The sequence below is a fragment of the Trichomonas vaginalis genome, chromosome III, assembly GCF_026262505.1.
Source record: "Trichomonas vaginalis G3 chromosome III, whole genome shotgun sequence".
NCBI classification, from domain to species: domain Eukaryota; phylum Parabasalia; order Trichomonadida; family Trichomonadidae; genus Trichomonas; species Trichomonas vaginalis.
The window spans coordinates 22,060,717-22,072,660 of record NC_067205.1 but is presented as its reverse complement, the minus strand read 5'-3'; the positions used below and the strand labels follow the sequence as shown (position 1 = coordinate 22,072,660).

At 30.3% G+C, this 11,944-nt stretch overlaps 5 protein-coding genes across 5 annotated transcripts, besides 2 other annotated features; 1 reads left to right on the top strand and 4 right to left on the bottom strand.

Moving 5' to 3' along the window:
* Nucleotides 1-380: 380 nt before the first annotated feature.
* Nucleotides 381-558: a mobile genetic element.
* A 56-nt stretch (nucleotides 559-614) lies between these two features.
* Nucleotides 615-980, top strand: TVAGG3_0742040 (deoxynucleoside kinase family; the record flags this gene model as incomplete). Its single annotated transcript, XM_001319466.1, has 1 exon — nucleotides 615-980. The coding sequence occupies one exon, from the start codon at nucleotides 615-617 to the stop codon at nucleotides 978-980; it is 366 nt and encodes a 121-aa protein (XP_001319501.1).
* A 2,467-nt stretch (nucleotides 981-3,447) lies between these two features.
* On the bottom strand, nucleotides 3,448-4,919 carry TVAGG3_0742030 (O-acyltransferase protein; the record flags this gene model as incomplete). The annotated part of the gene is made up of 1 exon (XM_001319467.1): nucleotides 3,698-4,780. One exon carries the CDS (start codon nucleotides 4,778-4,780, stop codon nucleotides 3,698-3,700), a length of 1,083 nt encoding a protein of 360 aa, XP_001319502.1.
* Nucleotides 4,920-8,221: 3,302 nt separating this feature from the next.
* Nucleotides 8,222-9,163, bottom strand: TVAGG3_0742020 (the record flags this gene model as incomplete). The annotated part of the gene is made up of 1 exon (XM_001319468.2): nucleotides 8,271-9,158. The coding sequence occupies one exon, from the start codon at nucleotides 9,156-9,158 to the stop codon at nucleotides 8,271-8,273; it is 888 nt and encodes a 295-aa protein (XP_001319503.1).
* A 537-nt stretch (nucleotides 9,164-9,700) lies between these two features.
* On the bottom strand, nucleotides 9,701-10,265 carry TVAGG3_0742010 (signal peptide processing; the record flags this gene model as incomplete). The annotated part of the gene is made up of 1 exon (XM_001319469.2): nucleotides 9,708-10,265. One exon carries the CDS (start codon nucleotides 10,263-10,265, stop codon nucleotides 9,708-9,710), a length of 558 nt encoding a protein of 185 aa, XP_001319504.1.
* Nucleotides 10,266-10,458: 193 nt separating this feature from the next.
* On the bottom strand, nucleotides 10,459-11,031 carry TVAGG3_0742000 (RNA binding; the record flags this gene model as incomplete). The annotated part of the gene is made up of 1 exon (XM_001319470.1): nucleotides 10,498-11,031. One exon carries the CDS (start codon nucleotides 11,029-11,031, stop codon nucleotides 10,498-10,500), a length of 534 nt encoding a protein of 177 aa, XP_001319505.1.
* A 112-nt stretch (nucleotides 11,032-11,143) lies between these two features.
* Nucleotides 11,144-11,181: a mobile genetic element.
* Between the last annotated feature and the right edge of the window lie 763 nt (nucleotides 11,182-11,944).

Sequence of the window (11,944 nt, the reverse complement as noted above, 5' to 3'; positions counted from 1 at the left end):
CATAATTTGACTTTGTAAAAAAAGTGCGTCATTTTTATTCGTTATACTTACAAAATGTAAACATTACGAGAAACATTTACATTTGTAAATGTAACAAGTAAATACATCAGATTTAAATTGTAAATGTAATTTATCTCTCTCATCTCCTTTTTAAAAGGTATTACATACATACGAACGCATGGGTCACTCAATAATTAGCGTGATAATAATTGAGGATAGACTGTAATCGTAATTTTATTTTTGGACTTATATTTCGACATTTTGAAGTCGCTTGAAAGTCTTGCAAATGATTAAATTTGGAAAATTTGACCTAAGTCTGCATTATTTTGATGACTTAAACAATTCTATAAATCTGTTTTCCTAAAAATTTAAAAAGATATAATTTCAATTTCCCTAAATTTATGTAATTCATATATCACCAAAATATTTGGACTGCATTTCGTTTGTCTGCACCTAATTAAAGTCTAAATACCAATTAATTTTGGAGTTGCATTGCTTTTAATGTAAAAATGCACGTTTAGAAAAAGACGATAACGATTAAATTACAAAATCGATAACCTCTCGAATCCAAATCTGACGTTTTCGTTATCGAGCGTCTCCCAGAAGAATGCGCCATGATCTTCTGCGATGGTGATGAAACAGTTCTCGAAAAGGCCAGAGCTGTCCAAAACAAGTATGGCATCCAAGGATTTGCAGGTGACATGAAAGTTATCACAATCAACAACTACGGCCAAAGCCCTAATGCCATCTTAAACGAAATCCTCGGAACAATCTTTGGAACAAAGAATGTTACACCAGCTGACATCCAGCACCTTGCCAATACTTCTGGTGTCGTAATTTATCTTAAATCCACACCAGATCTTTGCATGGAAAGAATGAGAAAGCGTGGTCGTGGTCCAGAAGCCAAGACAAAGTACTCATTCATCGAAGGAATGTGCAACAAGTACGAAAACTACATCAACCGTTTCACAAGCGTTTAAGCAAAATTGTATTATTCTCTCTTAATTAAATATCTACTTTATTATATCTTATTCACATTTTTAATGGAAACAAGCTTGGCAGGATACCAAATTGATTACAATTCTCAGAACTTGATCGCATGATACTGTTCGTTCATTAAAAATTTAATAACAAAACATTATAGCATACATTTTCGCTAAACAGTGTCACTTATTTCAGTTGTTCATTATTCCTTGACATCGTTTCGTTAAAATTGGATTGTAATTATCACATTCATATCTACAACATTGAAGTAATTGCTAAACTTGCAACAATATGGCATATTCTGTTTGAGGTTGACCTTATTGATTCATTCTGAACAGAAAGCTTAAAAATCACAACTATAACATACACTATAGGTAGAATTTCATGTTACATTTTTAATTTAGTTGCCTATGAAACATTTTCAGAGGACAAATATTGAAATGCCATTTTTATTGTCATTGCCACAACATCATGCCAGCTATTCTAAATTGCCCCAGCTAGTACTCTGAAATTTCTTACCAATTTCAGAATTTAAGCATATTTGACGTATTGCGGAATTCAATTATTGTGACCATCTCGTTAAACTAGCATTTATGTTATCTATATACGATCTAATCCTATTTTTATCATATAAAGTCATCCCTTTAAAGTTCATTATTTTGGCATTTTTTTATATTCATAGTTCTGTTTGCAAGACATTTAACAATCACCTTAAAATGAGCAAAGTAATAGTATATTTCAGTTAGAATATCCAATCAAATACATTAATTAAAATATTTTTAATTTCTTTCAAAATTATCTCCAACAAATAATAATCATTATTAGACCAATTTGGTGACTCATTGCTTATCATTAATCTCATTACTTCTGATATTATATTAAATTTCCTTTATGAATTATTCAATTTAACACTTTTATTGCTCAAAAATTTACTCAGATGAATACTGAGACAAAACATTTCGAAAATAATGTTTTAAAGATCAAAGAATTTATTCTAATAGTATATAACTGATAAAAAAGAATTTTAATGTCAACTTGGAATCTTTTCTTTTGTGTTCATGAAGTTTAAACTTTATCATTTGCACATTTTACTCGATTTATAGCCTGTGCAAAATAAAAATATTGATTGTTTCTTTATAATTATAATTTGATGCCCAATGAAGGGAAGTTTGTTCATTAATATCTTTTCCATTGACATTTGCACAATGATAAATTAGAAATTGAACTACTTCTTTATTATTCATTCTTTCTGCAATATGAAGGGGAGTTCTTTTACAATTATCTTTTGCTTTTACAACATTATGTACAGCACAAACATTTCACTCTAGCAACTCATATCAATTGTGTTATAACATTCATAAAAATTGGAGGAGATTGATATCAAATCCTTTCTTTACCAAAAAAGACTCTCCTATCTCAGAGATCATTTGGTATGATCTTATCAATGTTAACTAAATTTATTGTGTATTTTCATGTAAATTAGATAATGTTCAAAACCTGACAAAATGTTATCTTGTAAATACTTTTAACTATAATTTTGAATTCTTTGAGATCAAAATTGTCATGTTTCACTTCTTCAAGTGATTTCTGTTTATTTCGTCCTAGATTTGGATTATTATCATTATATTCAACTTGACAATAATATGTTGAATAATGCGATATCAACAAATCTATTGGTTCACACGGATCAATACTAGTTTCAGAACCTCTAATTGCTTGAGAGACTTCGTTTTCTTTAGAGTAACAATGATCAATAACATATGGTTTGCGTGAAAATATGAAGTTTCCTTTGTTTCTTATAAAAGAACAATTTGAAAATGCGCATAAGCTAGTACAAAATATTATGGCTTCATTGTTTCCAGAAAATTCATTATTTAGATAATTACAGTTCGAAATATTAAATGTTCCATAATTATAAATAACAGCAATTTCAGAAGATGACGAATTTGATACTGTTGTGAAATTCATAATTCCTGTTCTCAAAGGCTCTTGAATTCCATAAGCAGCATATTGCGCAATTTTGTGATTTGATGTATTCATATTAGTTATTTGGATATCGCCTTTAAAATGATGAAATGCAGAATGATATCCGCTGCATTCTGAAGGCATTTTGGAGTATCTTTGATTATGCTAATTTAACACCTGTTAAAATTATTAGATCCGAAAGAATGGAAAAAAAATATTTTAATGGCGTGAAGCACCGGTCATATTATTTTCATGCAGAAATATTGAAGTATATGTTTAACATAAGTTAAAAGAAATAAAGTATGATTTATGACAAGCTGATATATATTTTGTTTTACACATCCATTACCATATTCCATTCGTGAAGTTAAATCATCTGGACATTTCTGAGTTATTGAAGAGGTATCTGGATACTTGAGACAGTAAATTTTTATTATTCTAAATATACAGTATATTAATCAGATACTTCTTCAATAGTACTCAAAACATCTTGATGAGTTTCATACATAATTATAATTGAGAAGTTTAATGCTTATCGAAAATTATGTGAATGCAGAGGAATATTGATCTAAAAAGAAGAAAGATAACGAATGATTTGGATAGATGCATTGATTAAAACAGTTTTTCTCTTGATGTTCCTGAAAAATTTTCAAATTTCTTTTAAAATATCATGCTTTCTTCTCAAAAAAACACAACTTAGTTCTTATTAAAATCAAAGTTTTACTTACATTTATTTTGAAAGAAAAAATTATAAAGAAATTTCAGGTTCTTGAGGAATCAAATCCAAATGATTCGTGATATTACATACATAGTCAACAACTCTTGGATTATTGATGAGAGCTTGATGTTCAAACTGTTTGTTGTGTCTGTTGAAGTCGAAACACTTGATATTCGACCAATTCTTGCAAACCCATTCCATTCCATGAGCAGGAATCCTTGTATCACCTGGAGTAAATATTTCATGTGGATATTTGTCCCATCCCTTCTTAAAATCAAGAATTTCGGTTGTATCAAGACCAGAATTGAAAAGAAGAGTAGTTTTAACATGCGGTTCTTCTGGATAGCTCTTGGTAATTTCATATGACTTCTTGTACATCTCAAAATACTTAGGACGAATGAGATTAAATTTTGATGCGAACTCAAAAACTTTTTCTGAAGTGTAATTAGTGCCATCCGGTCCAATAACGACTGTTCTGTTACCGAAAACTATTAAATTAGGGTTGTGGCTGTGAATACATGGCCATCCTTCAACTAATTCTTTTAATTCAGGGGCATGATAGAAAGGAACGAGCGGAGATGATCTGGTCCAGAAATAGAGTAAGTTACTCGTTGTGCCAACGAAAGATGGTGCAAGTAAAATGAGTTGTTCGATGAATTGATCTTTCCAGGCTTGATTTACTCTTTTTGATAAGAATTGTTGTGAATTGAAACCACCAAGAGAGAATCCGAACAATGTGACCTTCTGGTTATTAATTTTGGAGGCATTTTCAATCAAAATTTTTAGATCTTGATGAAAATCTTCTGAAAACGCCGGCGAGATTCTCCAATCATATGGTGCAACAAACAAATCCTTTTTAAGAGTGTAACCCTGTCCTTTTAAGATATCGATAATTCCAGCCATGGATTCAACAAATGAGTAGTTAAATATCTTAGCGTTTGCAGCGTATCTAACTGATTCGTCTCCTCCGAAATCCTTGACATAAATCGAAATGTTCTTATAATTTCGAATTTTTCCATCGGAATCTAATCTTGGAGTAAGAAGTTTGCATAAACAGTCCTTTCTCTTCGAAATAAACATAGTGGCATCCACCCAAATCAATTCGTCTTTCATAGATTTTGGACAGTACCAAGGAAGTTCCTTATCTTCGTAGGTAGTAAAGAGCTGCGTTCCATAGAATGGGGGGAGAAGAACAATTGGCGGCATGGAAGATACTACAACATTGAAAAACCAAAACATTTTTCCTGACCTATTATTATTTCAATATAAGTCACTTTTGCGATAATTTTGTGAATGATTTGATCGGAGTTATTTACAGAAAAATTTGACATATTCAAAGGATTCAGGAATCGAATTTAAATTTAATAAAATTTCAAATAAACAAGATGAAAAGAGTGTAAGTACATGCAAATATTGTTTAGAATAATTGAATTTTTAAAATCTTTCACAAAAAATGCATGAAAAATTGAGCTCATATTATTAAATTGTTTTCAATTTGGTTCATAATATGAATTTCATAAGTCAGATTGTGATTTGTGCACAACCCAATGAAAATTCAAGGAAATTAAAATTCCAATCGATTTCTGCTTCATAATGTCATATGGTATATAATAGAACAAATAGTACAGTATCATATCATCAGTTTCAATAACATTAAATGAAATTAGATGTTGTAATTAGAATTTTCAAATCATTTCAATACATCTTGATGTTTATTCAAACATTTTATGAAAATATATGATATATTATTCTATGACATGTTTGTTTTTGTTTCCAAAATTTTGAATAAAAATCTATCGTTATCATTATCCCTAAAAGTTATATAAAATTTTTCTGAATAATATCATTGAAATCAATCCTCCTTTGGACTGTAATATAGTTACATCAAAATAGCACATTGTAAAATGAGGACAAACATGTAACTCATTCATGTAAAAATTCAAGATACAATGGTTTTCATCATTCTTTCACTTTTTGACACAAAGTTATTAAAAATTCAATTAATTTTGCAGTTTTCAAGATATAAAATTTAATGGTTCAAGTATTAAAATTTGAGCTTCCCCCTCCTGATCCCACCATTATATATGATCCATCGAATAATACTTATATCGATACTATTACTGGAACAGTTTTGGGTGGCATACATCGCACAATCATTTCCAAACAATGGAATGATTTTAGATTTGTTACAAATCAGCATATACAAAATCAATTAAAAAAGGAAGTCGAACCAAACTTAGCAAAATATCTTAAGTCTTTTGGAATTAAAGATTCAGAAGACAAACATATCTCTATTAATCCTCAATATCCTTTAATTTTAGCAAATAATATTGATAAACCGGTCAATGCTGTAGTTATTCAATCTTATCACCTTTTCTTTCATAAACTTGGTTATATTTTCTTTCATCTCAAAGTTACTGGAATTGGTGAAAATAAAATTGATAACCATAGATCAATGCTTAAAATATTTAATGAAGATGTTCCCGAAATTTTCAACAAATATAAAATTGAAATCATTAACCATTTTGTTGTCCCAGAAAAAGATTCTCACTTCAATTATCTTATTATCTTAGATCCAGAACTATTTAATACTAATTTCGTACCCTTTCGGAAAGTTATCAGACCAGGCTGCACTGTTTATTATGAATTTTGGGACATTAACTTAAAAGCACAATATTATGACATTATAGCCATCATGGACTCACAGCCATCAGATCCAAAAGTTGTCCGTTATTTGTTTTTCGATTATTTCTCAAATCCGCCTTTTCGGATTAAGTTTCATCGTTTTTGGCAAAAATATTCTAAAAAAATTACAACATGCTTCTTAAGATATTTCAGATTACGCAGAAACTATGAACCATTGAAAGAACATATTGACTAAACACTTATTCATTTTATTTAACTTCGAATAATATTATTTATCATCATGTGAAACTGAAATCATTATAAAATTTTATCATGTATTGAAATTATAAATTGGACAATTTTAACTTTGTGTTGGCAAATTATAATATATAGCAATAAATATGTACATAAATAAAGTGACATGAAAATGAGAAGTCTTTTGAAATGGTAAAGTTATAAATCAAGATAATTAAATATGAGTTGTTTCTTAAGAAGTATATTGTTAGAACACATGCTTTATTCGAATATTTATTTATTCATCCAAAGTTTGCCATATATCTTGTAGAAACCGAAATATTCGAAGTACTTATTCAGAATAAGCACTATCCAGACTTTAGTACCGTATTGAACTCATTTCCTGATCCTACCCTCATATTTGACTCATCGAAAAAAATATGTACTGGGGCAGTTTATGATGATTATAGTTTCACGATTATTTCCAGGCAATGGAATGATTTCAGATTTGTTACAAATCAGCTTATAATAAATCAATTAAATAAGGAAATCGAACTAAACTTAGCGAAATATCTTAATCCTTTTGGAGTTAATAATCCTGAAGATAAAGATTACAAAATTAATTCAGATTATCCTTTAATTTTAGCAGACAACCTGGATAAACCGGTCAAAGTTGTAGTTATACAAACTTATCTTCGAGATTCTCATGAAATTGGTTATATTTTCTTTCATCTCAAAGTTACTGGAATTGGTGAAAACAAAATTGATAACCATAGATCAATGCTCAAAATATTTAATGAAGATGATCCTGAATTCATAAGCAAATGATAATGCTTGGTTTACTATGAAACTTATACTTTTTAGAATATTGTTGGTAAAATCTTGTTAAATCATGCTTGCTTTTATTTTTTTTTTGAATTTGTTCTATCTCAGACACATTAAAATCCATACATATATTACTCGTAATTGAAATTCAAGACATAACAGAAATTGAAAATTAAAACATATAATGTTGAAACAAGGTAAATACTGTACTTGATTACGATATCCATATGATAAAGGACCATATATAACAGGCAGAGATGATCCTTTATTAATTTTTTTTGATTATTGAAATTTTCACACAGTTTATCAGGGAAAATAAAAAAGAAATATCAAGAAGTAAGCAAATGATCTTGTTTTTCAGTAATAATTTAGTTCAATCTATTTTGAATAACATTTGATGGAACCTATCAAAGAGTTATAAATCTCTTGCGTTTGGTGTTGCTTGAATCACGCTAATTCTTCTTTCATCCTCAAATCAATGCAAACCTTATTTCAAGGACAAAAAAAGTTATCCAAAACTACGGTTAACCTTAATTTTATATAATCGGACTAATATCTAAAAATGTTTCCAAACTACAGAGCTTTTCACAAAATAAACTTTTGGTGAATGGCTAATTTTATGAAATGAAATTTGCGTAAAAAATTAATACGAAAACAGTCATGTCATAATTTACTCATGACATGATGCTGATCATATATTTAGCTTATGGAAGAATTTGTGTCTAATTTCGATATTTTCAATTTTTACGAAGGTCCTAAAAACATTATTAACCAGAACGTATCTTCATTTATTTAAACATACTTAATTATTACGTTTCGAAATCCACAAAAATAAAAGAAATTTTTCCGAATCCAAATTTTTTTTAGATTGAAATAATATAATTGTTTAAAAGTCCATACAAATTGAGGATTAAAAATCTCAGTCCAAGAACAAACTGTTGTTATCAAAAGGATTGCTAAGATCCGAGAATAATGAGTTCGTAGCATCCTCTCCGTCAGATAGATTAAATATTCCTACCTGTTTGTTGTAGTCTCTATCGTAGCGGAGTTCTTCAAATGGGATAATTTGCCTACATATTGGACAATCCCACAAGTTCTGAGTAACACCGCGCGTTATAAATTCTTTAAGATCGAAGCATTGATAGTGCTGACATTTAAATCCACGACCCGGATATTCTAATGTCTGTGTTGGAACTGTAAATGGATCATGAGGAATTAGTGGGGCTGCCGGGAATGTATCTATAACTTTTCTGAGTAGTAGCTCTGGATTTTGGATATCTTCAAGCTTAAGTTCAACAAAAATTGGATTGGGAAATCCGAAAGTGCAAAATTGCAAGAAATTATTACCATGGATGATATAAGGAGATATATCTATAGGCGGAATCGCATTTCTAAATATATTATTGTTAATTGAAAATGTAAGATTTTGGACGCCCTGCTGAGCTGTTAATACTGCTTTTCCGACGCGAGTCTTATCTATTGTTAAAGTATATGGTATTTCACGCTGTTGTTGAAGTAGAGTGAATATAAAAGAGTTGTTTACCATCTGGGGTGGTGGATAAACAGGCATTGGTGGTGTCTGAAACGCCATTTGATTGAATACTGGCTGCGATAAGTTCATGTGTGTCTGATTTTGAAGAGAAATTCCTGGATAAAATTGTTGGGGAAATGCTACTAAACGAGCCTGTCTTGCATTTGATTTCCTACGAGTTCTCTGAGTAAGAGGGCTTGGTTCAGTACCAGGTAATTGCCCAGCTAACTCAACGTCTGCCGCACTCTGAGTTCTCCTTTTTCTTCGCTCAGACATTTATTAATTCCTTTAAAATTGATCGTCTTTCCCTCAATTTTTGAAAAACTATCCGCCTTTTTGAATGATTGATTTCGCGTATTTCAACACACATATTTTTCATGATGGGATACTACACATAATTTGCTATTCATTTGCTCAGAAATCGGAATTTTGGGAACAAAAAATGTTTCAAGTGATAATAAAGGTTTTATGGAAATGCATAGGGTACGGCAATTAGGAATGAAAAGAATTTCAGAAGCAGATTTCCTCGATTATCCATTCATATTGAATGAACAATTTCCATTGTTTGCTTTTTGTTCATAATAGAAGGATAATTTAAATTAGCGTATAGAGTTAGAGTGAACTTACTCATATTGGGTCAATTTCCCTATAACAATATTTGAAACGAACATGGGTCACTTCCAAAACAATACATCTGACTGTTGAATAACAGCGTAAGTATTTCTAAGATGCATCCAATTAAAATTAGCCAATTGTTAAATAATCTCTTTTTATTGTTTATTAAATAAAGAAGTATTTTCATAATTTCTAATATATGTATTTTGTTTAGCTATCAGGATCGCGGAAAGAGTTCCAGAACAAGATTATAATGAAGACTACAGCAACACTCTTCTTTTCTTTAACAACAATCGAAACCCAGCCTAATTTTGGTAAAACAGCAACAAGCTGTGTTTCTACATTGTCATTGTAATAGAATTCTTCACCACGCTGATAAAGGAAGTTGTCGGGAGTTGGATTATTATCACCCTTTGTAAGAATTAATTTATGTTGGCCATATTTATGGGTTTCTATCATTCTGTGGACAATTGGAACTGGAGATGTACGAATATTGTATGCACAAATCTCACCATTCGGGAACATTGAGCCTGGTGGTGGGCTTACAGCTAAAAGTAAATCACCTCTAATAAAATCTGGTTCCATGGAGTTGGAAAGAACAACAACTAATGGCATGTTATTATTAAATACTAACGTGAAAATTGTCCAAATTAAAACAGAGCTAAGAACCATATTAGCCGCGTTGACAACTCTGTCGAAATAGGCACCGCTAACGCCATCTCCGAAGAAAAATCGTGTTAGAAAGACTTTTGCGCTGGAGCTGGACATTTTTTTATATTTTTAGGGGAAAAGTGACGTTATATGTCAATTTGTCAGGGATTTCATATGTTTGAAATGAAGTAGAACTTTGTCGATCAATAACAAGTTCATAATGAAATCCACAATACATATACCCAAGTCCGAAGCATAATTTTTGAAAAAAATAAAAAATTTGTTTTATTTCGAAGAGTAAAAAATTCCCTTTTACATATAAGTATACATTACTTATTCGCAAGTCCGTTTAGTAGCGACGGCGGTAACGAGCTGGCTTTTCTGCTGTGAATGGTCTCTTTGCAGCACGAACAAGAATTCTTTGATTGCCAAGTTCTTTATTATTCAAAGTGTTAATAACCATATCGCGGACTTCTGAGTTTGCAAACTTAGCATAGCCGAAACCAGAACGCTCACCATCATTTTCTCTAATTAAATTAACTTCAACTGGCTGGAATTGAGAAACGAGTTCCTGCAAGTTTTCCTGTGTGAAACCCATTGGGAGGTCAGAAATAAAGCATGTGTCGTCGCAAACTGGACGTGGTTTCGCTTCACGGTATGTAACTGTGCGTCCTTTGATAACAATTGTCTTTCCACTATTAAGACAGTTAGCTTTAGCTTCTGGAGTTGCGAAATCGATGAAACCATGTCCTTGAGATCTGACCTGATCTCTGTAGCGGAATGTTGGAATTGTAGCGTCTTCAATAGGGCCGAATTCTTTGAAGGCATCCTTAAATTCTTCAATTGTTAACTCGAAAGGAATATTTCCTACGAATACAGACATTTGAATAAATTTTTTTTTGATGAGAAAGGAAAATTAACGATTATTTTTCCGAAATCATATAAATTTGCATTTATTCATTACCCAAAAAAATCGATACGATATAAGCGATGCTTGTTGTAAACAGAAATTCATCAAAAGTGACACCTCAGAAAAGCTAAAATATTGAATTTTTGGAACTTTTGATAGAGCACGTTTTTAAATATTAATTAAAGTAAATGTATATTTTGTAAAGATTCTTTTTAATAAAAAATAAAATTTTGAAGAAGAACACAAAATCTTCTGAAAAATAATATCACATAAACTCATATTATTTTCTAATAGATAACTATTTTATATAAAAATCAAATTCAATGATCTTAAAAGCGAAGGATAAACCTCAAAATTTACGAATATAATGAGTGGGAATATAATGCTTATCTATCATAAAACCATATGAAATATCAATTTTTGCTTTACGCCTAATTTTTGACGACAATTAGCAAAAAATGTTAAATGTTAACACTCAGTCCATTTGAATATGAAAAATAAAATTGACTTTGATTAAATGTTTTTATTTATCATGCAATTCTTCTTGCGACCAAAGATTTGAATAAAAGTTCAAAAAATAAGATAGCTTAAAAAATAATATACGGTAGTGTTTACTAATAGATGAATAGTATATAAATTCTATTAAAATGGATTTGATCCAAAAAAATATAAAACCAAAAATAATTGTTTTACCCAGATTTTCCTTACTTTTACCACTCCCCATGTAATTTCTGGAGAAAACGATAATTCATTTTTTTTATGGATGAATAGATCGTTTTCCTTGAAAGGACCTCATATCTCTGGCTAAAAAGAGTGTCAGATCCTAAATAGGTTATTGATCTAGTGTACAAATCCAATAAAAAGCCTATTTTTTTGCTTTTTTGTG